The following is a 25928-nucleotide window of genomic DNA, read 5'->3' as shown; positions in this document are numbered from 1 at the left end:
CCACATTATAGGCCTCACAGAGTTCAAAGATCGTTGCTAACTATCCTGATGGTTCAGTTTATCCAGTGAGTGGTTGAGCCGTACAGACGGAGAAAGTTCCAGGAGCAATCTATACTGGGTCAGCTGATGTCAGACTGGCGTGAGGGGCACTACACTTCACCTTAGTGCTCCTGGGCAAGGAAGAAATAAGTCAACTCAGGTTTCCACTCCTGAATGTTATCCAGTGACTCCTGCTGGAAGTGTGAATGTGTGCACCTTCAACAAGGGCAGGATTTGGAGTTAGCTGTGGTGCCCTCTGCAGTCAAACAGCCTCCTGATACTTGGGCCGGAATTTTAATTTGGAGGCAGGTAGGGAGCAGGGGGTGGGGGATTCAATGCGGTCAGGAAACGGGGGAGAATTTAACGGCAGGGCCTGACGTACATTTTGAATCTCTGTTTCCCCGCCCCCCAGCAGCCAACTAGATGGAGAGGCTGGCTATCTGTCGGGCAGGTAGGCCTGCGGCACTAGGCCGCAGAGAGGAGGGAGGGAGGGATCGGGGTGGACGGGGTGGAGGGCGGTCAGAAGGCTGGGGGTCTTTGGAGGCGGTCGGGGGCTGCAGATCATCGGGGGGGTCGGGGGCTGCAGATCATCATCGGGGGGTCGGGGGCTGGAGGATTGTCGGGGAGGTCGAGGGCTGGAGGATTGCCGGGGGGGGGTCGGGAGCTGGAGGATGGTCGGGGGGGGTCGGGGGCTGGAGGATTGTCAGGGGGCCGGGAGCTGCAGGATGGTCGGGGGGTTGGGGGCTGGAGGATTGTCGGGGGGTCGGGGGCTGGAGGATTGTCAGGGGGTCGGGGGCTGGAGGATTGTCAGGGGGCCGGGGGCTGCAGGATGGTCGGGGGGTCGGGGGCTGGAGGATTGTCGGGGGTTCGGGGGCTGGAGGATTGTCAGGGGGCCGGGAGCTGCAGGATGGTCGGGGGGTCGGGGGCTGGAGGATGGTCGGGGGGTCGAGGATTGTCAGGGGGTCGGGGGCTGGAGGATTGTCAGGGGGCCGGGGGCTGCAGGATGGTCGGGGGGTCGGGGGCTGGAGGATTGTCGGGGGTTCGGGGGCTGGAGGATTGTCAGGGGGCCGGGAGCTGCAGGATGGTCGGGGGGTCGGGGGCTGGAGGATTGTCGGGGGGTCGGGGGCTGGAGGATTGTCGGGGGGTCGAGGGCTGGAGGATTGTCGGGGGGTTGGGGGCTGGAGGATTGTCGGGGGGTCGGGGCTGGCGGATTGTCGGGGGGTCGGGGCTGGAGGATTGTCGGGGGGTCGGGGGCTGGAGGATTGTCGGGGGGTTGGGGGCTGGAGGATTGTCGGGGGGTCGGGGGCTGGAGGATTGTCAGGGGGAGGGTCGGGGGCTGGAGGATTGTCGGGGGTTTGGGGGCTGGACGATTGTCGGGGGTGTCGGAGGCTGGAGGATTGTCAGGGGGCCGGGAGCTGCAGGATGGTCGGGGGGTCGGGGGCTGGAGGATTGTCGGGGGGTCGGGGGCTGGAGGATTGTCGGGGGGTCGGGGGCTGGAGGATTGTCAGGGGGTCGGGGGCTGGAGGATTGTCAGGGGGAGGGTCGGGGGCTGGAGGATTGTCGGGGGTTTGGGGGCTGGACGATTGTCGGGGGGTCGGGGGCTGGAGGATTGTCAGGGGGTCGGGGGCTGGAGGATTGTCAGGGGGTCGGGGGCTGGAGGATTGTCGGGGGGTCGGGGGCTGGAGGATTGTCGGGGGGTCGGGGGCTGGCGGATTGTTGGGGAGGTCGAGGGCTGGAGGATTGTCGGGGAGGTCGAGGGCTGGAGGATTGTCGGGGGGCTGGAGGCTTGTCGGGGGCTGGAGGATTGTCGGGGGGTCGGGAGCTGGAGGATTGTCGGGGGGGGGCGGGGGCTGGAGGATTGTCGGGGGCTGGAGGATTGTCAGGGGGTCGGGGGCTGGAGGATTGTCAGGGGGTCGGGGGCTGGAGGATTGTCGGGGTTTGGGGGCTGGAGGATAATCGGGGGGTCGGGGGCTGGAGGATTGTCGGGGTTTGGGGGCTGGAGGATAATCGGGGGGTCGGGGGCTGGAGGATTGTCAGGGGGTTGGGGGCTGGAGGATTGTCGGGGTTTGGGGGCTGGAGGATTGTCAGGGGGTTTGGGGGCTGGAGGATTGTCGGGGGGTCGGGGGCGGGAGGATTGTCGGGGGGCCAGGGGCTGGAGGATTGTCGAGGGGCGGGGGCTGGAGGATTGTCGGGGGCTGGAGGATTGTCGGGGGGTCGGGGGCTGGAGGATTGTCGAGGGGCGGGGGCTGGAGGATTGTCGGGGGCTGGAGGATTGTCGGGGGCTGGAGGATTGTCGAGGGGCGGGGGCTGGAGGATTGTCGGGGGCTGGAGGATTGTCGGGGGGTCGGGGGCTGGAGGATTGTTGGGGTTTCGGGGGCTGGAGGATTGTCAGGGGAGGGGGCTGGAGGATTGTCAGGGGGTCGGGGGCTGGAGGATTGTCGGGGGGTCGGGGGCGGGAGGATTGTCGGGGGGTCAGGGGCTGGAGGATTGTCGAGGGGCGGGGGCTGGAGGATTGTCGGGGGGTCGGGGGCTGGAGGATTGTCAGGGGAGGGTCGGGGGCTGGAGGATTGTCGGGGGCTGGAGGATTGTCGGGGGGTCGGGGGCTGGAGGATTGTCGGGGGTTTGGGGGCTGGAGGATTGTCAGGGGAGGGTCGGGGGCTGGAGGATTGTCGGGGGATCGGGGCTGGAGGATTGTTGGGGGAGGGTCGGGGGCTGGAGGACTGTCGGGGGGTCGGGGGCTGGAGGATTGTCGGGGGGTCGGGGGCTGGAGGATTGTCGGGGGGTCGGGGGCTGGAGGATTATCGGGGGTGTCGGGGGCTGGAGGATCATTGGGAGGGTCGGGAGTTGGAGGATCTTCGGGGAGTTGGGGGCTGGAGGATTGTCGGGGCGGTTGGGGGCTGGAGGATTGTCGGGGGATGGTCGGGGGCTGGAGGATTGTCGGGGGAGGGTCGGGGGGCTGGAGGATTGTCGGGGGGTCGGGGGCTGGAGGATTGTCGGGGGGTTGGGGGCTGGAGGATTGTCGGGGGGTCGGGGCTGGAGGATTGTCGGGGGGTCGGGGGCTGAAGGATTGTCGGGGGGTTGGGGGCTGGAGGATTGTCGGGGGGTCGGGGGCTGGAGGATTGTCGGGGGGTCGGGGGCTGGACGATTGTCGGGGGTGTCGGGGGCTGGAGGATTGTCAGGGGGCCGGGAGCTGCAGGATGGTCGGGGGGTCGGGGGCTGGAGGATTGTCGGGGGGTCGGGGGCTGGAGGATTGTCGGGGGGTCGGGGGCTGGAGGATTGTCAGGGGGAGGGTCGGGGGCTGGAGGATTGTCGGGGGTTTGGGGGCTGGACGATTGTCGGGGGGTCGGGGGCTGGAGGATTGTCAGGGGGTCGGGGGCTGGAGGATTGTCAGGGGGTCGGGGGCTGGAGGATTGTCGGGGGGTCGGGGGCTGGAGGATTGTCGGGAGGTCGGGGGCTGGAGGATTGTCAGGGGGAGGGTCGGGGGCTGGAGGATTGTCGGGGGTTTGGGGGCTGGACGATTGTCGGGGGTGTCGGGGGCTGGAGGATTGTCAGGGGGAGGGTTGGGGCTGGAGGATTGTCAGGGGGTCGGGGGCTGGAGGATTGTCGGGGGGTCGGGGGCGGGAGGATTGTCGGGGGGTCAGGGGCTGGAGGATTGTCGAGGGGCGGGGGCTGGAGGATTGTCGGGGGGTCGGGGGCTGGAGGATTGTCAGGGGAGGGTCGGGGGCTGGAGGATTGTCGGGGGCTGGAGGATTGTCGGGGGGTCGGGGGCTGGAGGATTGTCGGGGGTTTGGGGGCTGGAGGATTGTCAGGGGAGGGTCGGGGGCTGGAGGATTGTCGGGGGGTCGGGGCTGGAGGATTGTTGGGGGAGGGTCGGGGGCTGGAGGACTGTCGGGGGGTCGGGGGCTGGAGGATTGTCGGGGGGTCGGGGGCTGGAGGATTGTCGGGGGGTCGGGGGCTGGAGGATTATCGGGGGTGTCGGGGGCTGGAGGATCATTGGGAGGGTCGGGAGTTGGAGGATCTTCGGGGAGTTGGGGGCTGGAGGATTGTCGGGGCGGTTGGGGGCTGGAGGATTGTCGGGGGAGGGTCGGGGGCTGGAGGATTGTCGGGGGATGGTCGGGGGCTGGAGGATTGTCGGGGGAGCATCGGGGGGCTGGAGGATTGTCGGGGGAGGGTCGGGGGGCTGGAGGATTGTCGGGGGAGCGTCGTGGGCTGGAGGATTATCGGGGTTTGGGGGCTGGAGGATTGTCGGTGGGGGGGGTCGGGAGTTGGAGGATCTTCTGCGCAGTCGGGTTTTGCTTATCGCCACCGGGTTCGGGGGCTGCAGATTCGAGGCCGAAGTGGGGATCGGAGGGGGGCGTTGGAGGCCTCGTTTGCGGGGAGGGTTCTGAGGTCTTGCGGGGGGTGGGATCGGAAGGGCTGGGGGGGGTCTGATTGCGGGAGGTCGGCGAGGCAGGACCGCTGGATTCAGCAGTTAAGTGGAAAGGCACTTACCCCCTGGATCCAGCAGACCTCACCTTCCTTTAGCTGGCGGGTTCCCCGAGGCCAGGGAAACAAAAAAAAATTGCTAACTCGGTGCAAGTGTCAAAATGCGCCTAAAGTCTGTTGGGTTGTGCGGGAGGTCCCACAACTTTTAAGTCTTTAGCGGTTTAGGGGCTTATTTGGAGCAACGCTTCCACTGAAGCGGTTTGAAAGTCCAGCTAAAGACTGGGCTGGGGGAAATGTTTCAGGTCCCTTTCAAAGAGGACTGTTGTAAAATGTAAAAAGTGCAATAAGGGCACAGCAGTTATCATGGGTGACTTTAATCTACATATAGATTGGGCTAACCAAATTAGTAACAATACTATGGAGGAGGAATTCCTAGAGTGTATACAGGATGGTTTCCTGGACCAATATGTCGAGGAACCAACTAGAGATCAGGCCATCTTAGACTGGGTATTATGTAATGAGAAAGGATTAATTAGCAATCCTGTTGTGCGAGGTCCCTTGGGGAGAAGCGATCATAATATGATAGAATTCTTCATTAAAATGGAGAGTGAAGTAGTTGACTCAGAGACTAGGGTCCTGAATTTAAATAAAGGAAACTACGATGGTATGAGGCACGAGTTGGCTAGGATGGATTGGGGAACGTTACTTAAAGGGTTGATGGTGGATAGGCAATGGCAAACATTTAAAGATCGCATGGATGAACTACAGAATTTCTTCATCCCTGTTTGGCATAAAAATAAAACAAAAATGGTGACTCAACCGTGGCTAACAAGAGAAATTAGGGATAGCATAAGATCCAAGGAGAGGACATATAATTTGGCCAGAAAAAGCAGCAAACCTGAGGATTGGGAGCAGTTTAGGATTCAGCAAAGGAGGACAAAGGGATTAATTAAGAGGGGGAAAATAGATTATGAGAGTAAGCTTGCAGGGAACATAAAAACTGACTGTAAAAACTTCTGTAGATATGTGAAGAGAAAAAGATTGGTGAAGTCAAGAGTAGGTCCCTTGCAGTCAGAATCAGGGGAATTTATAATGGGGAACAAAAAAATGGCTGACCAATTAAATACATACTTTGGTTCTGTCTTCACAAAGGAGGACACAAATAACCTCCCAGAGATGTCGGGGAACATAGGGTCTAATGAGAGGGAGGAATTGAATGAAATCAGTATTTGTAGGGAAATGGTGTTAGGGAAATTGACGGGATTGAAGGCCAATAAATCCCCAGGGCCTGATCATCTACATCCTAGGGTACTTAAGGAAGTGGCCCTGGAAATAGTAGATGCATTGCTGGTCATCTTCCAAAATTCGATAGACTCTGGAACAGTTCCCATGGATTGGAGGATAGCTAATGTAACCCCACTATTTAAAAAAGGTGGGAGCGAGAAAACGGGGAATTATAGACTGGTAAGTCTGACATCGGTAGTGGGGAAAATGCAAGAGTCCATTATAAAAGATGTAATAGCAGAGCACTTGGAAAACAGTGACAGGATCGGACAAAGTCAACATGGATTTACAAAAGGTACATCATGCTTGACTAATCTACTGCAATCTCTTGAGGATGTAACTGGTAGAATAGATAAGGGAGAACCAGTGGATGCGGTGTATTTGGACTTTCAGAAGGCTTTCGATAAGGTCCCACATAAGAGATTAGCGTGCAAAGTTAAAGCTCACGGGATTGGGGGTAAGGTACTGTCTTGGATAGAGGCCTGGTTGGCAGACAGGAAGCAAAGAGTTGGAATAAACGGGTCTTTTTCCGAGTGCCAGGCAGTGACTAGTGAGGTACCGCAGGGATCAGTGCTAGGACCCCAGCTATTCACAATATATATAAATGATCTAGACGAGGGAACTAGATGTAATATCTCCAAGTCTGCAGATGACACAAAGCTGGGTGGGCGTGTGTGCTGTGAGGAGGATGCAGAGAAACTCCAGTATGATTTGGACAGGTTGGGTGATTGGGCAGATGCATGGCAGATGCAGTATAATGTGGATAAATGCGAGGTTATCCACTTCGGTGGCAAAAACAGGAAGACAGATTATTATCTGAACGGCAATAGATTGGGAGAAGGGGAAGTGCAACGAGACCTGGGTGTCCTTGTGCACCAGTCGCTGAAGGTAAGCATGCAGGTGCAGCAGGCGGTTAAGAAGGCAAATGGTATGTTGGCCTTCATAGCGAGAGGATTCGAGTACAGGAGCAAGGATGTCTTGCTGCAGTTGTACAGGGCCTTGGTGAGACCACACCTTGAGTATTGTGTGCAGTTTTGGCCACCTTATCAGAGGAAGGATGTTCTTGCCATGGAGAGAGTGCAGCGAAGATTCACCAGGCTGATACCTGGGATGGCAGGAATGACGTATGAGGAGAGATTGGGTCGATTAGGCTTATATTCGCTAGCGTTTAGAAGAATGAGAGGGGATCTTATTGAAACTTATAAAATTCTAACAGGACTAGACAGACTAGATGCAGGAAGAATGTTCCTGATGGCGGGCGAGTCCAGAACCAGGGGTCACAGTCTAAGGATAAGGGGTAAGCCATTTAGGACTGAGATGAGGAGGAATTTCTTCACCCAGAGAGTGGTGAACCTGTGGAATTCTCTACCACAGAAGGCAGTTGAGGCCAATTCATTAAATATATTCAAGAAGGAGTTAGATATATTTCTTAAGGCTAAAGGGATCAAGGGATATGGGGAGAAAGCAGGGACAGGGTACTGAATTTGGATGATCAGCCATGATCTCATTAAATGGCGGAACAGGCTCGAGGGGCCGAATGGCCTACTCCTGCTCCTATCTTCTATGTTTCTAAAAGACATTGGCTTGTCAAATCTTCCATAATCCAAGCCCGGATCTGAGCCCTGCCCCAGCACCCACTTATGTCAGTGACTTTATGGGGCAAGCGGATTCTCTGCCCTCACCAAGCCGAGACCCGGCATATCCAAGTCCCGGTCTAGACCACTGAGTAAAATAGAAAACATACCAGCCACCGATACTTCTCGACAGCGCACGAGATCACACTTATTCCCGACTAATATAATTGGAATATCCTCGGCCTGTCGCGTTCTCCGTAGCTGGATGCGAAGCTCGGAAGCTTTCTCAAAGCTTGCTCTGTCAGTGATAGAGTAGACAATAAGATATGCATCGCCAATCTGCATACAGTGATCCTGCGCCCAGTTATCTTCATCCTATTAGCAGACAAAAGTTGATAATAAAATGTCAGCATCTTTTCTATTTCTGTAAGTATAAAGATCATCGGATGCAACAATTAAAAGAAAGACCTTTTACAGTTTACAAACAGCTGTGAGTTACAATGCAATATAACCGGTCCCTCAAGGAAAATCCACTGAACAGAAACTGCAGCTGTAGTATTTACTCAATTTAATTGTACTATTGTTAGGTTCAGAAATTTGCTGGTATAATCCTCCTAAAAGGAAATGTGGCATTGACTACACAATTAACCCTTTCCCACCTGATGTTCTTACAATGTGGCTTTCCTGGATTATTTTCTATGCACAGCAACCTCAGGGCCGTTAACATCAAATAAACGCAACCTTTTAAAGTGATTAGCTTTAATAATTAATGACCAAATTGTGCTTTTTTTTAGGAATAATTATCTATACAATTAGAATTAAAAACTGCTTGCACTGCACGTGTGTAGTACAGATAAACAGTGCATCACTGCCATTAGCACTTAACAGGACACCACCATCAGGAATTTCTCACAAGCAAACCACACACTTGGCACAGTTCTGGAAGGAGTTTGCCATGATCTTTTCAATCGTGCCTTTTCTGAAAAGTTTAAATTCTGTTCTCTTCCAATTATTGATCCATTTATAAAGAAATCTTCAAGGGTAATTCTACTGAACTGAACTCAGCCGCCATTTGTGAAACATAAATAAATCATACTTGCGTTTATATAACTTTCATGTTGCAGCAACTCAAAGTATTTTACATAACAAATTACTTTTATTCCCAAGTGCAGTGGTTGTGTTATGATGGCCGGGTTGACAATTGTTATTGGGTGAAAGTTTTGATTTTTGCGGGGACATAAAACGTGCGGTATCCATGGAGCTACAAATGGTATTTCATGCAGCTTAAGCAATTAGCTCTCCAGACACAGCATGCATCTTTATAGGAGAAATCCACCACTACATACTGCATGGCCAACACATGTACTTGCATTCCAATCTTAAGAAATAATTGTACTACCTTATTTTCCCACGTGTCCATCACAATAAGGGTGGCGCCCTCTCCATCAACAGTGATCATTCGCTCATAGGTGTCTTCTACAAAGAATGAGGAAACAGGTATTTATAAATAAGCCCACTACAGAACTTAGGCAACTTAATAAATAGAACAATGCCATGTATCAATGAACACTACCCATGTAGGTCGCTACTTAGGTACAATTTATGGGAATGATAAGCTGCTAGAATTCTGCTCCTCCATTTCTGGCTTCTTGCACATCCCCGATTTTCTTCGCTAAACCATTGGTGGTTGTGCCTTCAGCTGCCTAGTTCCTAGTGGGATTCACTCCCTAAACCTCTCCGGTTTATTTTGATTATTTTAAAAATCTATGGAATTTTTATCATGGAATGGAGGGAACGACACTCCAGACTTAATAAATTAATTTTTCAGGGCCAGAGAAGTTGTTGAACAGTAATTATGACTTAGTACGCTGTTAAAAGCTCAGTTACACCTCATTCAACAAGGCTTAACTTTTTCAATGGTTTTTACAGCGAGAATAGTGTGTAAAAAGTTGAAGATCACGTCACATCACTGATTCTGTGTTGATTGCATCTGCGAAGACTGCAACAGCGCACCCTGTGGGGGAGCAGTATTACTGACAGCAACTTCTGGATTTCCATGTTTAACTGTGTATATGCAGATGTCAGAAGTTGCTGTCAGTTTTACACAGTAATGGCGGCGAACGTTTCGGCGTCATCACAACATCAAATATTTAAAGTCAAAGGGGCAAAAATTGGGTCGCGCCCCCTTTGGGGTGCTACTTTTAGCGCCCAGAAAAAGTTAGCGCCCCCGTGCCCAAAATTCGATGGTAGTGCCCCAAGCAGGAGGCGTGTGCTACTGGAAGCACTCCCCCTCCCTCTTGGGGTACTCCAGCCCAATATTGCAGCCTACATGCAGCAGCGCCACGCACGCCGGCATGTCGCGCCGTGGTACTGCAGGCCTTCCTCCTCTTAGTAAAGGGGAAGGACCTTGCGCAGCGCGAACCGGGGCCCAGCTGGGCCATCAGGGATCGGGGTGCTGGCAAAAGAGCTCGGCACTCAAGAGGAGTGCCGGGCTGCCCGATCGTAGCTGGCACCCCGCGGAGGGACGGCAGAGGTGGCAGATGCTGGCAGGCAGCTAGCAAAAAAAATGGCCACCCGGCACCTCCCCTTTAAATATCGCCACCCTGGCCACACATGCGCCCCCCTGACACTGTCGGACATAGCATCCGGTGGTATGTCAGGGGGCACAACCGAAGTTTGCGGCTGGGGCGCAAACGGGGCGCTGCACACGGCGATGACGTCATTGCCAGAGGAACAGTGCCGCAGGGCGCTACCGGCTACCGCTGCTGCTAACCTCTCTTTGAATTTCGCAGGAGGCGTTAGCGGCGCCGCGCCTGGGTGCTAGTTGCTTTGCGCCCCGTTAGCGCCTCCTTTGGGTGCTAACAGGAGATGCAAAGCAACCGAAATTTGCCCCCAAAGAACTGCAAATGGTCACCTGGGAGTCATATATAATTGAACCAATGAAAGGTAATGCGAGTCTGATAAAGAGACTTGAAGGAGCAAGTCTGAAGCATTATCCTTTCTCTTTCCACACACTTCCCTAAACTGGATGTTATCTTGCCTAGTGTGTGGTGTGTAACAAACTATGACTACAATGCCGAGGGTGAGTCACCAATTATTTTTTCTACTTCAATTGCTATGAAAATTTTAAAAATGTTATCCCATTTTGCTGCCTAGCTACTTTGTATTTTTTTTAAAAGCTGTTTACAAAGGTTTCAGGCATGCCAAGCGCATGCGCTGAAAACCGGCATTTCCGATCTGTCAAGGGCTGCGGGCGGATAGTTCCGCTTTCTGGAGAACCTCTGCCCGCAGAAAACCCTTAGCAATCTTATGCCTGGTAAAAGCATAAGAATTGAAAAAAAGTTAAAAAAAAAAAAAATTCACTGATTTATCATTTAGAAATAATTTTTAAAAAGTTAAGTTTATTTTTAGCCCTGAAAAATGTTTCAAACAATTACATTTTGGTTTAAAATATTTAATTTATTGTAATTTCAACTCATTTTAAAAATGTGATTTTTTATTTTTATTTATTTAATGTTTTACAGTGTTTTTGGGGTGATCTCCATTCATATATTTGACAGATTTATCTGCCAAGTGTATGAAGGGAGATTCCCTTCTCCTATTGGCTCCCCATGGCCCACGTGATTCCAGGGACGCTTGCGAACCGCATGTACCTCTGGGATACGTGGGCCCTGTGCATTTCGAGTTGGAGAGGCCCAGGAGTGGAAGTATATGCACCTCGGGAGCCCTCAGGTAAGTCCGTAGATTTTTTCCAGATCGGTGGCCTCTGCACGCAGGAAGCCTCCGATCGGAAAATACGGGCCATGATAATCAAACAAGGAAACAGAATGTTAAACATTGAGTGTTGAAGGTATAATTAGTGGAAGGGTTTCTGAGGAATGAAATAGACATCCAGGTTCAGCACTGAGCACTCGAGTAAGGTAGACCACAGAAAGTTGCAGGGTAAACCTCCCACTACCTTGTCCTAGCAAAGATTTTTTAAACCCAAGCTCACTACAAAACCCTGTACAGCACCATTGCGACTTTCCCCTTTCCGACACCAATCATCTTTATAGCCTGTGAGCAAGATTGTCAATTTTACACCCATTAGACAGTGTAAAATAGTTAAACTAGTATTGATGAAGATAACTGTGTTAACCCCTAGGATGCTTTTAAGGTCTTGTAATTGCAAGTTATTTGTCCCCTCACTCTCAGTTTCAGAACTTCTAACAACAACATCATCAACATACTTCTCCAGTGGCTGAGCCATATAGAACACAAAGATTCCAGGTTAGATTCCCTGTATGTGCTGAATTAGCTGATCTTAGTCAGGGTCACAATCGGTGGTCTCAATTGACTTTAGTACCCCTAGGTTAGGGAGGGAATAATCAGCCTTGGTTTTAAACTGTTTCTGCTAAACGGGAAGTGAGAATATGATTATATTCCTTTCACTGATCTGCATTGGCTAGGTAATACCCCACATCTTCATAATTAATCCAACTCTGTCATATAAAGTGTTTTTAAAAATTATATTATTCAGCAATGGCAGCTATACTAAATCAACATGAAGTCTTTGAAGAAACCAGGTGGAACTTGTGGAGGAGTCTGGAATGTTCTACAAAGCATGTTTACATTCAGTTTTCAATTGCAATAAATTGCAGTCTGGTTACACCAGAAATGAAGAGATGTTCCAACTTTAAAAATTTGCTTTAAACACGCTATACCAAACGCTGAACTGATCAGTTACTCCAAATCATATTCTGAATGTGTTAGCTCAAACAATTAACTAAATTGAATTTTTAGGGTCTATGAATGAAAACAGTACAAACAGCTATATAAATGTTGATCTGTACAGTGGAAAATGAATATCTCCCCTCATGAATTTGCACTGATGAATTATCCAACTCTCATATTTAAAGGTCTTTCCAAATGTTGTGCTTTGCATATATTTACACTACATACAATTGTACATTGCGAACTGCAAAAAAGGCAGCTAAAAAGCACTTATATCTGTGCTCAGATCTCCAAGATTGAGCCCATAGCATGCAAGAGACTCCCAAAAGGAATGCAAGCTTATGGTTCCAATTCAGTTTTTAGCAGCAAATTAAGTTTGAACAACGTGATGTGATGCTAGTGTATTGCAAAAAAAATTGTGCTGGGGCTTTCTACATGGCTGCCTTGGAAAGGCAGAAGGAATATTTTTTAATTAATTCTCAGGATATGGGCGTCGCTGGCAAGGCTGGCATTTATTGGCCATCCCTAGCTGTCTTTGAGAAGGAGGTGGTGGGAACTCTTGTGGACTGCAGCAGTTCAACAAGATTATGGTTTTTCCACAATGTTGTTAGGTAAGGGGTTCTGGATTTTGACCCAGTAACAATGAAGAAATGGGCATATATGTCCAAGTCAGCATGAGGTGTGACTTGGAGGTGCTGCCGACGATGCTTTGATGACTTCTTGCAGTGTATGCTTTAAATAGTACACTGCAACTATGGTACGCCAATGGTACAGGGAGTGGATGTTTAAGCCAGTGGATGGGGTGTCGATCGAGCAGATTGCTTTGTCCTGGATGGTGTTGACCTTCTTGGTTGTTGTTGAAACTGCACCTATCCAGGAAAGGTAGGAGTATTCCATCACACTCCTAACTTGTGCATTTAGGTGGTGGAGTGGCTTTGGGGAGTCAGGAGATAAGCCACTCATGCATAATATAAGAACATAAAAAATAAGAGCAGGAGTAGCCTCCAACCTGCTCTAGTACCCACGACATTTATGTGGCTGGTCCAGTTGAGTTTCTGGTCAATGGTTACCCCTAGGATGTTAATGGGAGGGATTCAGCCATTGATTGTCAAACAGAGGTGGTTAGGCTCTCTCTTGTTGGAAATGATCATTTCTTGGCATTTGTATGGTGTGATCCTTAATTGCCACTTATCAGCCCAACCTTGGATGTTGTCCAGGTCTTGCTGCATATGGGTATGGACTACCTCATTATCTGAGGAATTGTGAATGGAACTGAACACTGTGCATTTATGAGCGAACAACCCCACTTCTGACCTTATGATGGTGGAGGAAAGGTCATTGATGAAGCAGCTGAAGATAGTTGGGCCTAGGATGCTGCTCTGAGGAACTCCTGTAGCAATGTCCTGGGACTGAGGTGATTGGGCTCCAAAAACCACAACCATCTTCTTTTGTGCCAAGTATGATTCCAACCACTGGAGAGTTTTCCCCCTGTTCCCTATTAACTTCAGTTTTACTAAGGCACCTTGGTGCGGCATTCGGTTCGATAATTGGACAGGTTGGATTTGACCTTTTTATGGACAGGACATACCCGGGTAATTCTCCACATTGTTGGGTAGATGCCAGTGTTGTAGCTGTACTGGAACAGTTTAGCTAGAGCCATGGCTAATTCTGGAGCGCAGGTCTTCAGCACTACACAGTGAAGCAAGTCTATCTGATAGCAAGAATTTTACTTGCTTAAGAAGCCATTACAAGGGGCTCTGACCAGTCACACACATGTAATTATAGTTTTCATGTCATGATGAAGGCACTATACCACCAGACTTTCATTTTTTTCTCTATTATAGACTTTTCTTTGAGTTTCATAAAGAAAAAGATTGCCCATTAATTTAAAAGTTACTTAAAATTAATTTTCTGTAGCTAGAATGTATCCAGATTCTATTTATTTCATATAAATAGTGCTATAGATAATGATTTTTTAGTATCAGTGCAGTCATATTTTGAATATACCAATACAAATATACCAAATCTAGGAGATTCTTAAAAAAAAAAGCACCCCAGTAATTATTAATAAAACATAGCTCTGACGCTTTCTTAGCTGAAAACTCTTAGTGGTTAAGTCTCGAAGTAAAAGGTTAAGTAGCAGAGGAAGCTGAGAGTGACACTGCAAAGTCAGCTCTTGGTGCTCAGCCTCTGTAAAATTGAGGAGACAGACATTCTGCTCAGGAGACCAGGCACTACTATTGGGAGAGTCCCAAGAGGGATTCATTCCCATTGTTTCTTTCAAATTTGATGTCTCTCAAATCAAAACAGGGAGGGTGTAAAATGGTCCTAGGTAACCAGTCTATCAAAATTGGCAGCAGTGCACCACAACAGTATCTGTAAATTCATCGGTGGATATTATAAAGGTTGCGCTTAACATTACTTTGTAAAAGAAATGTTAATGCTATACCAATGCAAATTTACATCACATAACACACTCCAAAACATCAAATAATGCCCTTAATGTAGAAGAACATCCCAAAGTGCTTCACAGAGGCATAATCAAAAAAGGGGCACTAAGAAAGAAAAGAAAGACTTGCATTTATATAGCGCCTTTCATGACATCAGGACATCCCAAAGCGCTTTACAGCCAATGAAGTACTTTTGAAGTGTAATCACTGTTGTAATGTAGGAAACGTAGCAGCCAATTTGTACAAAGCAAGCTCTCACAAACAGCAAAGTGATAATGAGCAGATAATCTGTTTTAGTGAAGTTGATTGAGGGATAAATATTGGCCAGGACACCGGGGATAACTCCCCTGCTCTTCATCAAAATAGTGTCATGGGATCTTTTACATCCACCTGAGAGGGCAGACGGGGCCTCGGTTTAACGTCTCATCCGAAAGGCAAGAAAAGGAGATATTAGAAGGGGGTGTTGGCCAAAGAAATGGGTTTTAAGGAGGGTCTATAAAGGTGGAGAAGGAGGTAGAGGAGCGACTGCATCTGGAGATGAAATTCCAGGGCATGGAGCCTATGTTGCTGAAGTGGCTTGAGAAGAGGGAGGGATAAACAGGAAGCCAAAGTCAAAGGAACGGAGAGTTCAGAGTGGAGGATTGGTTGTAGGGCTGGAGGAAATTACAGAGATAGGGAGGAATTTAAACACAAGGATGAGAATTAAAAATTTTAGACACTGGTGGACCAGAAGCCAATCCCAGCTAGTGAGAACGGGGTGACTGGTGAGCAGGACCTGATGCAGGATAAGATATAGGGGACAGAGTTTTGGATGAGCTCAAGTTTACAGAGGATGGCCATAAGAGCATTAGAATAGTCAATTTTGGAGGTGACAAGGGCATGAATGAGGGTTTCAACAACAGATAGGCTGAGGTAAGGTCGGAGACAAGTAATGTTACAGAGATTGAGATGGAGAGGATATGGGGTGAGAAGCTCAGATCAGGGTTGAACAGGAGGCCATGATTGCAAGCAGTCTAATTCAGCTTCAGACAGTACACAGCAGCCCAGGTGGGGAATGGAACTGGTGACAAGGGTACGAAGATTGTGCTGGGAGCCAAATACAAAGGCTTCAGTCTTCCCAATGCTTAGTTGGAGGAAATTGCGGCTAATCCAAGACTGAATGTCGGACAAACAGTCTGACATCACAGAGGCAGTGGAGGGGTCGAGAGAGGTGGTAGCGAGGAAGAGCTGGGTGTCATCAGCGTACATGTAATAGCTGACCCCATGTCTACATACAGATAATGTTAGCAAGGGCAACGCAAAACCATATACATGTCACATGAAGTAGCGTATTTGTACTCAAGCAGAAAATTTGGTATTTTTGTCACTTCCACCAATGTTGAGAGCTAATAAAAAAACTAGGTACAGTACTTGACTTTTGTTACATTAAGCAATTCACTATTAAGGGGATGTGATTGTTGCACCTCGATGAAATGAACAAGATGAGAACACGTGGACAACAATATGCTCTGCACCTGTAACAAACTTTCCACAAATATTTGGTTACTAATGTATAATAAATATCTACTGAAGTAAGATATTAAAAATTGGACATAAAATGGCAAGACAAACAGGACTCACCTGCAGAAAAGCAGGTTTATAACAGGCAAAGCCACAGAATGTTTAAGGATGAAGTGTACTAATCACCCGTATGCTTACTTGCAGAAATTATGTCTACCAGTCCGGAGAAATGAAACTTACAAAGGTGATACTGGTATGACTCATTTCCAGGAAATTGAACCTTACAAAGGCAAGAGGAGCATGACTCATTTCCGGAGAAATGAAACTTAGAGAGGCCATAAGGTGTATGACTCATTTCCAAGAAATGAGCAGGCTAGGCATGACCTATTCATAGAGAAACAAAACTTATACTATATGTTAACTCTGTATGAACAGCCACTCCCGGATAGTGATTAATGTGTAAACTTATAAATTGATTGGATCTCTGAGGAGGTATGGCTGGCAAAATGTGTATAACTATGTGGATTTTTGAGAGGCTTGTTGGAGTTTGGTCTCGCGTAGGGACGCGAGAAGTTCTCCCCAGGCCTGAATAAACCGTTGTGACTTCAATTACTTGGTCTGTCTTTCTTGCAACAAGCTGGTGACATCGACCTTGTATATCACTTGGTCCGCACTTTGGGGGCTTACATCAATTGGCGACGAGGATGGGATACGCGATCTGAATAAAACTCTCAGACAACGATAACCTAAGACGGGTGAATATGTTTAAATTACCACCTGTAAAATTAGAGGTTAATCGCTGGCGAGATGTCAAGTAAGATCGACGTACAAAAAGAACTAAAGAAAGAAAGACACCTTTAATTGAAGGCGGTTAAAACTGCCGGACTGCGGTACCGGAAAACAGGGGTTTAGAAACCTGGTAGGCCCACGAGGTGCGGCTCTTAAAAGATGTAGTTAAACGGGTTGTTTTAACACTTGGTGAAGGACGAGTCCTTCTGGCCGAAAAAGTAAACCGAGAGGGGCGGTAAGTCCCCTAACCCGGGAGGCGGGAAATCCTTATAAGCCGCGAGGCGGCGAAACCTCAGTAAACAAATGAATGATTGTACAATCGTGAGTAAATGAAATAACTCAATAGTCACAAAGAGGTTAAAATGGACAAGGGTGAGGTCTGTCCCAAACGCCTAGCCTGAGCCGTAATTAAGAGGACAGTAGTCCCACGTGATGGCCAGGATCAAGTAGGATGTAGGGAGACACAGACCCCCACAGTATCAAAATCTTGTGACTGTGTTGGTGTGTGTGTTGAATGAAATGGAGTGATTGACAGGAAGTAAGGAACTAACTAAGTTAACGCAATAGTGGCGAACAACGTAGCGTACAAACCTAATTTACCAACAACGTGAATTAAGTATTAGATATATAAAGTGAGACGAGTGAATTTAGAATCATGAAAAAAAAAGGAGATGGAAAGGAGGATTCCCCACTGTGGGGGGACCTGGATTCTATAACCCGATTCCTGGTAGATAAAAAATAAAAAAGGCAGTGCAGAGAGCCAAAGGGCTTGGTGGATGGGACAAACCAAAGATAAAGAGGGAATGGTAATCTTAGCTTGTTACCAGAAACAATGTAAGGAATCGAAATAGAAGGGAGAGATAAAGAAGGAAAAAGATCTAATTTGCAGGCTAACCAATTTGAAAACTCAGCAAAGGATGGAAAAAAGAAACAAACAGGGATTTGGAAAGCCAGCGAAAGCTGCTGAGTCACCAATTTAAAAAGGAAAAAAAGATAAACTTAAAGCTTTACCAACATGGAAGTTATTAGCATCTGTACCAAGACAAGTAAAACACAAGATTTGCTGAGTGAAAGGAACCTTAAAAGTATGCTGGAATTTCAGGTTGTATGAAATTGTGTGTTAAAGTGTGAATGTTTTCCTGACCATGAATGTTTAAGAAGTTACAATATTCCTTTGTCTGAAAGTCTGTCCTTAAAAAAAAAGAAAAATGTCTGCTGTGTGTTTTAGCTCCACCTACTTCTCTGTTAAAAAAAAAAGCATTTAACCCTTTTGTCTTGTCTTGGATTTTGTAAGTTTTAAGAATGTGCGAATAAGATTGTGCCCCCAGAATAAAAAACCTACTACAATTTAAGTTAAGCTGGTGTGTAAAAACTGAGAAGAGCAACAAAGTTTGTTTAACAAAAGATTAAGTTTCAGTCTAAGATTTAACCTTGAAGTTATGAGGTAAATTAACCTATTAAAACCAGACTTTCATTGTGGCCACAGTGAAATTCTGGCTGGTGTAAATTGGTGTAGTCCGAATTGAATAAGATAACTCCACTCTGCAAGAACATTCGATAGTGGCAGGTCCCTCTACAATATTTAATTGACTACGGTACTGGGAGCCCTACAGAATGTGGGACTAAAGTTAAACCCTAGAAAGGTACAGGTAGGGAAGGATGAAAAAATCTACCTAGGATACATAATAACACAAGGGAAGAGACAAATGCCCGAAGACAGATGGGAGGGGCATTAGGACCAAGCGGAGCTGCACGCACTGGCTGCGTGCTTTGATTTATCACAGTCCAGTACTTACAAGCAGCTAGAGAAAACAGCAGGAAGGGACCGCACCAGAGCGGGGAGGGGAGGTATTAGGGCTATTTAATTATTGCCGGAACTTTATCCCAGAATATGCAGAAATGGCCCAGCCCATACAGGATTTGATCAAAGGGGGGAAACCATCCCAGGAGCTGGTGGACTGGGGCCCGACCATGAAACAGCTTTTGTAAAGTGAAACAAGCCCTCGTAAGTGCTCCTGCCCTGGGATTACCAGACCAGAATAGGCCATTCCACATCTATAGCTACCACAATAAGGATCATTACAATGGCAATGGACAGGTTAAAAGGGAAAGTCGGCTAGAAGGAAGCCTATCGGCTCAGGTAGCAGACTTGGTGGCTCTCACCGAAGCCCTGAGGTTAGCCAAAGGAAAAAGTGTAAACATATACAGATAGTCGGTATGCCTTTGGGGTGGTGCCTGATTACATGGTAGCCTGGAGTAGATGAGGATATATGACATCAGGAGGAGGACCCATAAGACATGAGAATATAATCAAAGAATTAGTAGGAGCCTCTCTCCTACCCAAAGAGTGCGCAATATTGGGCCAGAAATTCGCGGCCAAAGGCGTGAGTGCGCGCGGGGTACTCACGCATCTGGCCGTTGGAAATGCCGGCGTTCAGCATGAACAGCGCATGCGGGGAACGCCGGCATTTCCAGACCTCGAGCGCGTGCGACTGCACAGGCAGCGCTTGCGCAGTGAACTTCGTAGATTTCATTCATGAAATCCGTGAGGGTAAGTCCTCAGAAGTTACACTTGAAAAAAGCAAGTGTAAAGTGGTTCATTGGCTGCGGAGGAAGAAACATTTTATCGTGGAGCTTCTGAAATGCAATATTTTTGTTTGGGAAAGGGAGGGAAGTTATTTTAAGAAATTTTAAGTAAGTTTTAAAGATAAAATTTTTTTTTTTTTTTTTTTAAAAAGGGTTTTCAGAACGGTAGGTAGAAGGAGCAATTGTGGCTGTGTGAATGGAATGTGAGAATGAGTTATGTATGTATGTCCACATATATTCCTTTACGTATATGTATGTATGTTTTATATTCCTTTACTAATGTGTATGAATGTATGTTTTTAATTATGATTTTCAAATAAGTTACTTTCTCTGAAAGTCATAATTAAATAATACATTCATACACATAAGTAAAGGAATATATACATAACACACAAAGGAATATATACAGACATACATACTTTCAGAAGCTCCACGATAAGAAATATCTTCCTCCGCAGCCTCTGCAGCAACTGTACCCATGCTTTTTTCATGTGTAAGTTGTAAGGACTTGACCTCACTGAAAGCAGTAATGAAAGCGGCGAATTATATTGCGCACGCGCTGCCTGTGCAGTCGCACGCGTTCTGCCTCTGTACCCCTTCGTTCAGAGGACAGGAAATGCCGGTTTTCCCCAAAAGCACTGTGCATGCTGAAAACCGACATTTCATCCGGCCAGATGCGTAAGTACCCCGACCGTACTCGCGCAGTTGGAAGGGAATTACTGGGCCAACATTTTACATGTCAATAAAATGAAAAATTTAACAATTGCACGACTTGCCCCCTCGCATCTGCGACTGAGGGTCCAAGGAGGTGCATTGCGCAAGAGGTCATCATCGTACGCATCCTCACACTGTTCCCTTTGGGGAACTGTATGAAGTGGTGGAAGGATTTATGGCCGTGATTAACGCTCATTCCGTGACCGTAACCATCTTTGAACCAGCCATTAGGGTGGTTAGTCCTATGGTGGGAGGGTTTTACGGGCTCCCACAACCCATCTGAGGGGGGGGGGCCACCAACACCCACGGACGCAAGTATCCCGCTGGATGTCCACCCAGAATTTAAAGTTGGAACTCCGACTCCACTTGCCGGGACTGTCTGGAGTGGGGTTCAAAACCCTACTCCTTCTGGCCCAGCGGCGGGGATGCTTACTGCTACGCAAAAGGCCCACTCCGCACAAAAGGTGACACCCATACGTTTCCTGCGCCTTTTCCCTCCCCGTGACTGGAGCCCTATGCTGCCATTTCACGTTGCTAATCGGATTGGGCCTTTGTCATAGCGGTAGGATCCCCGCCGCTGGGCCAGATCAGGGTAGGGTTTCGAACCCCGCTCCAGACAGTCCCGGCAAGTGGAGTCGGAGCTCCGGCTCTAAATTCTGGGTTGACATCCAGTGGGATATTTGCGTCCGTGGGTGTGGGTGGCCCCCCCTTGTATAGCTTGTGGGAGCCCGTAAAACCCTCCCGCCATAGGACTAACCGCCCTAATGGCTGGTTCAAAGATGGTTACGGTCACGGAATGAGCGTTAATCACGGCCATAAATCCTTCCACCACTTCATACGGTTCCCCAAAGGGAACAGTGTGAAGACACGTATGACGACGACATTGCTAAATAAATAAATGGAATTTAAAAAATTCTTTTAGGGCTTTTAAAAGTCTTTAAATTGCTTTAATTCTCTTTAAAACTACTTCAGATTACTCAAAGTAATGTAAACATTTTAAAAAGTTTATAAAAGTTACCAAAATCTTCAAAAAACTTCCAAAAACCTATTTAAACTGCTGCTTTGCATGTAAAAATCCTTAGCAGCTTGACAGAAACATTGGGGGCGTGTCCAGTGAAACTGAGACCTCAAGGGGCGTGTCTCACTTACACTGCACGCTCCTGGCTTCACGCTGGCTGCACTCCTGGGCGGCGTGACGTCATACGCTGCCCGGGATTCTTCTTTTTCATTCACCAAGTCCAGGCGTCCCTGGAGCTGATCGTCAGTAGCGCGGGGTAAGTGTAAATACGGGGCTTGCACGCGCTGCAAGCCCCGTTCTGGAATTTCTGGGCCAATAAATTAAAGCACACAAGAAGATTACTGACCGACACCAACAGGGCAATGCATGGGCAGGCGAGGCAGCTAAGCGGGCAGCTGAGAAAGGGAATCTGACCAATGAAGCCCAAGTGTTCATGTTTAGTTAAAGTGTGAAGACACAACTGTCTTTCGGTCAGGAATGGTTTTTTTAAGTTACATGAAGTGACGCAATAATGTTTTGCTCCACCTTCAAAAGCCTGCAAAGGAGTTAACCCTTTCCACTGACAGCTGTTTAAGTTCACCAAGCAACAACTTCAGTATTACTGAATAGAATTTAAAGATATTGGACATTATTAAATTTAAGTTTCTTAATGTTAAGTTAATATTTCCCTACAGTGATAGAAGGAAAATTGTGATTTGATCCTTTTGAGGAGAGTGAGGAGTATGCTAGAAGGTATAAAGAATGGGAAGGGGAGTTACTACATATATCAATGATAGGGCTGTGTATGATGATAATGTTATATGCCATAGTTTGCATCTTCAGGTATGTCTGAAGACAGAGCCACAGAACAAGAAATGAACCAGATGTACAGCACTTTGAACTGATAGAACAGATAAGAGTAGAATAATTCTAACTGGCTGGTGACGACCAGCCCACCTTTTTGTAATTACAGGCACATTGGATGTCCGGAATGAGGTGGAACATCCTCGCCTTGATCCTAAGGATAAACATAAGTATTGCCGTTGTCAAGGAGGATTAGTAATAAGGAAAACACAGGATGAGGTGTACTCTAGTGTGGCACATAGAGTTATTAAGCTTGCCATTAATATGAGTACTTTTGAGATGCCCGCGATGTGTAACAATCATACAAAACAAATATGGAACTCCCTGTGGGTAAAACAATTAGAGAGTCCACAGGGAAAATCTATCTTACAAAGACGTAAGAAACAGGGAGTATTGGAAATGGCTGGAGCAGGGTATGCAGCCGGGTTAGCAACAGTTAATAGCTTGGACATAGAAGGAATAAACGAAGGAGTAGAAGAACTACAAGCAATTGGCACCGGCAGGAAAACAAACAATAATAATGCAATTGTTGGGGGTGGAAGAGATAGTAGCCCCCCATGCAGAAACAATCAATACAATTATTGATCGACTTAATAATGCTTCTCGCCAAACCCATAAGGAACTAATATGTGCCATGTATGGCTCATGGCTATTGTCGAATGCTCAGCATAACATGAGGCAAATAAATAATGGACAGATCCCTGATTGGATTACTAATGAGGATCTGGAACCTTGGATTGACACAAATAAAAGCCTATGTAAGGGGCGTAAAATGGGACAAGTATACAGGGCAGGCAATTGTCTGACCCCACGGACTAAGATGATTGGCTTTGTACTGGCCATCCCACAACTCCCAGAAGAGGGACAGCCCTCGTGATTAATATAGGAGAGGTACAAAGGGAGAGTTGGGTTAAATATCATGATGTCCCTACCAAGGCACTTTGGGAAAGGGATGAAGATAATAACCAGAAGAATGGAACCTTAAGGGGGGTGGTAATGGATGGTTGCCACCACAAGGGAAGGACATGGGTGTGCACACACACCCCCACCGAGGGAGACACATCTGAGTGCGGATTTACAAAAATCACCAATTGCACCCTTGAGGTACACCCAAGGGGGATACACCGGACAAGGGTAGCACCAAGGAACAACGGGACATTTTGTGTCACCACAATTGAACAGAAATATGAATATGACTTGTCCCATTCCCCAACCAAACTTTTGTTTTGATCTAAAGATACCTACACAGATAGGACACTAATATATACACCCACCAAGACCACAGGTAAAGAAAACCTGGTCACTTGCTAATATGGGACTTAATAAAAAGGTTGAAACTTATGTCATACCAGAGCCCAAGGCAATTCCTAAGTTAGAGGAAGATGAAGCTTGGAAGAAATTACAGCAGGAAATGAAGGAAATTTTAAAGTATGATAAAATAGACGAAGACTTAAAGAAACAACAAAAAGACATTAGTACAACATTAGCGGAAACTCCCCCACCTCTTCCTATTTTGATAATTGGGGATCAGGATGGTCGGGGATGTTGGGCGCCTCAGTGACACAAGGCATAATGATATTCCTCATGATTGTTATTACAATATATTGTGTATTTTCGCTGCTCAAGTGCCTCTGCACCAGAATGAGTAACGCCGAAATTGGTGCCGTGACAGAAGCCAAAACTAAAGGGAGGGAGGTAGAGAAGTTAATTATGGAAAACTCTTCCACCTTTCCAAGGCAAACGGTGTAAGACTTGATCTGAAGCCCTGAAATTACAAGGGATTAATTGGGCATGGTAATTAATGACCAGGCCGGCCAACCGTAAGATGGAGGTGGCAGGAGGGTGGTGAATGAGGATTGGTGAGTGATGACAGTCTCAAATGGGCACGTCACACACCCAACGCGGGAATGAGGGAAAAGCTTGAGCAGAAAGCCTAAACCATTAATGCAGGGTCTAAGGGGCCCCGGGAACGGTTACACCGGAATAAATGCAGAAAGGAAAGACCACCATAAAGGAAAGACCACCATACCGCGTGGGGTGAAGTCGGCCTCCAGATTGATAGCATATAAACACATGTATAACCTAGACTGGTAGAAGGCCAGAGAGTGCACGCTCTGGCAGACACCAGGAAGTGGAAATACATGTTGACCTGTATTGGAACAATTGTCCAAAAGGTCAAAAGGGAGGACTGAAGTAAAATATTAAAAATTGGACATAAAAGGGCAAGACAAACAGGACTCACCTGCAGAAAAGCAGGTTTATAACAGGCAAAGCCACAGAATGTTTCAGGATGAAGTGTACTAATCACCCATATGCTTACTTGCAGAAATGACGTCTACCAGTCTGGAGAAATGAAACTTACAAAGGTGATACTGGTATGACTCATTTCCAGGAAATTGAACCTTACAAAGGCAAGAGGAGCATGACTCGTTTCTGGAGAAATGAAACTTAGAGAGGCCATAAGGGGTATGACTCATTTCCAAGAAATGAGCAGGCCAGGCATGACCTATTCATAGAGAAACGAAACTCATACTATATGTTAACTCTGTATGAACAGCCACTCCCGGATAGTGATTAATGTGTAAACTTTTAAATTGATTGGATCTCTGAGGAGGTATGGCTGGCAAAATGTGTATAACTATGTGGATTTTTGAGAGGCTTGTTGGAGTTTGGTCTCGTGTAGGGACGCGAGAAGTTCTCCCCAGGCCTGAATAAACCGTTGTGACTTCAATTATTTGGTCTGTTTTTCTTGCAACAAGCCGGTGACGTCAACCTTGTATATCACTTGGTCCGCACTTTGGGGGCTTACATCACTACTATACATTGCTTCTTCTTAGGCAGTCCCACGGAACCGAGGATGACTTGCTTCCACATTAAAAATGAGTTGGCAGGTGACTGATTAGTCCAATGCGGGACCTACAGCCTCTGTCACAGGTGGGGCAGATGGTGGTTGAAGGGGCGGGTGGGTGGGGTACTTGGGTTGACATGCGCTCCTTGCGCTGCCTGCACTTGGCTTCCGCTTGCTCCCAGCGAAGAGACTCGAAGTGTTCGGCGCCTTCCCTGATGCTTCTCCTCCACTTTGTGCGGTCTTGGGCCAGGGGTTCCCAGGTGTCCGTGGGGATGTTACACTTTTACAAGGAGGCTTTGAGGGTGTCCTTGAAGCATTTCCTCTGCCCACCTGGGGCTCTCTTGCTACTGCATGTTTACTAGGTGATAATTTCAATTCACTATGGGGGCATTTCCATACACCTTATGTACTACAATAATACAATGATAACACCATCAGAATACCATTTTAATTAACTCTACAAATACCCGGTTACAAGAAGAATAGTTTTGTGTTTCTTTTATTGATGTCTTTCAGTTCCTGGTTGTTTGTAGTTCTGGATCAGCAGGGCATTCACAAATTGAGCATGCAGTTCCTGGTCAAAGACTGCGCTAAAACTGTAGCTACTGATCTGAGACCCGGGGCTATAGAATCGATTTCGGACGGGCGGAACTTATTTATGCTGCCCTACTATGAATTGATTTATTGAGATCATAAGAGAGCTCTGTGTATGCAGGAGAATCCACACTTTCAAAACATTTAAAACGCTGCATAAAAGTTTTTGAAGTTCCCAGGAGATCAAAGGGATACCCTGAACTCTATTTAAATTAAGGCTTTTAGCCGGCACTACTTTAAGTAGTGTCAAACCCAAGAGGTGTAAGCCTGCCTTCTCCAGAGGGTCTCATATTACTCCATCCAGAGTCGGTGTGGGATCTGACTCCAATGTTATACCATCACTTTCATGTCACGGCAAAGCAGACACCCTAAATATTGATGTTCCTTGTCAAGTTCATTCCGAAATATGCAACCTAAAATACAATAAAATATCTTGGCAAAAATACTCAAGACAGGTTATTGGCTCCAGAATACCTTTCTACGGTGTGTGCTAACGTAACTCCGTATTCAGAAGATTGTGTCTTTAAGCCCCACTCCAGAGCACTGTTCCC

General features: G+C 47.5%; 1 protein-coding gene across 1 annotated transcript in view; it reads right to left on the bottom strand.

The window, feature by feature from the left end:
- gem (GTP binding protein overexpressed in skeletal muscle) overlaps positions 1–25928 on the bottom strand; it is a 40406-nt gene that overhangs the window by 4690 nt on the left and 9788 nt on the right. The window contains exons 3-4 of the mRNA XM_085992655.1: positions 8722–8798; positions 7493–7697 (exon numbers count right to left, since the gene is read on the bottom strand). Coding sequence (XP_085848781.1) covers positions 7493–7697; positions 8722–8798 — 282 coding nt within the window. The remainder of the gene's footprint in view (positions 1–7492; positions 7698–8721; positions 8799–25928) is intronic.

Source organism: Somniosus microcephalus, chromosome 7 (genome assembly GCF_052327205.1).
Source record: "Somniosus microcephalus isolate GS21.2 chromosome 7, FLI_Smic_1.0, whole genome shotgun sequence".
In the NCBI taxonomy this organism is placed as follows: domain Eukaryota; kingdom Metazoa; phylum Chordata; class Chondrichthyes; order Squaliformes; family Somniosidae; genus Somniosus; species Somniosus microcephalus.
This window is presented reverse-complemented; position numbering and strand designations above follow the sequence as displayed.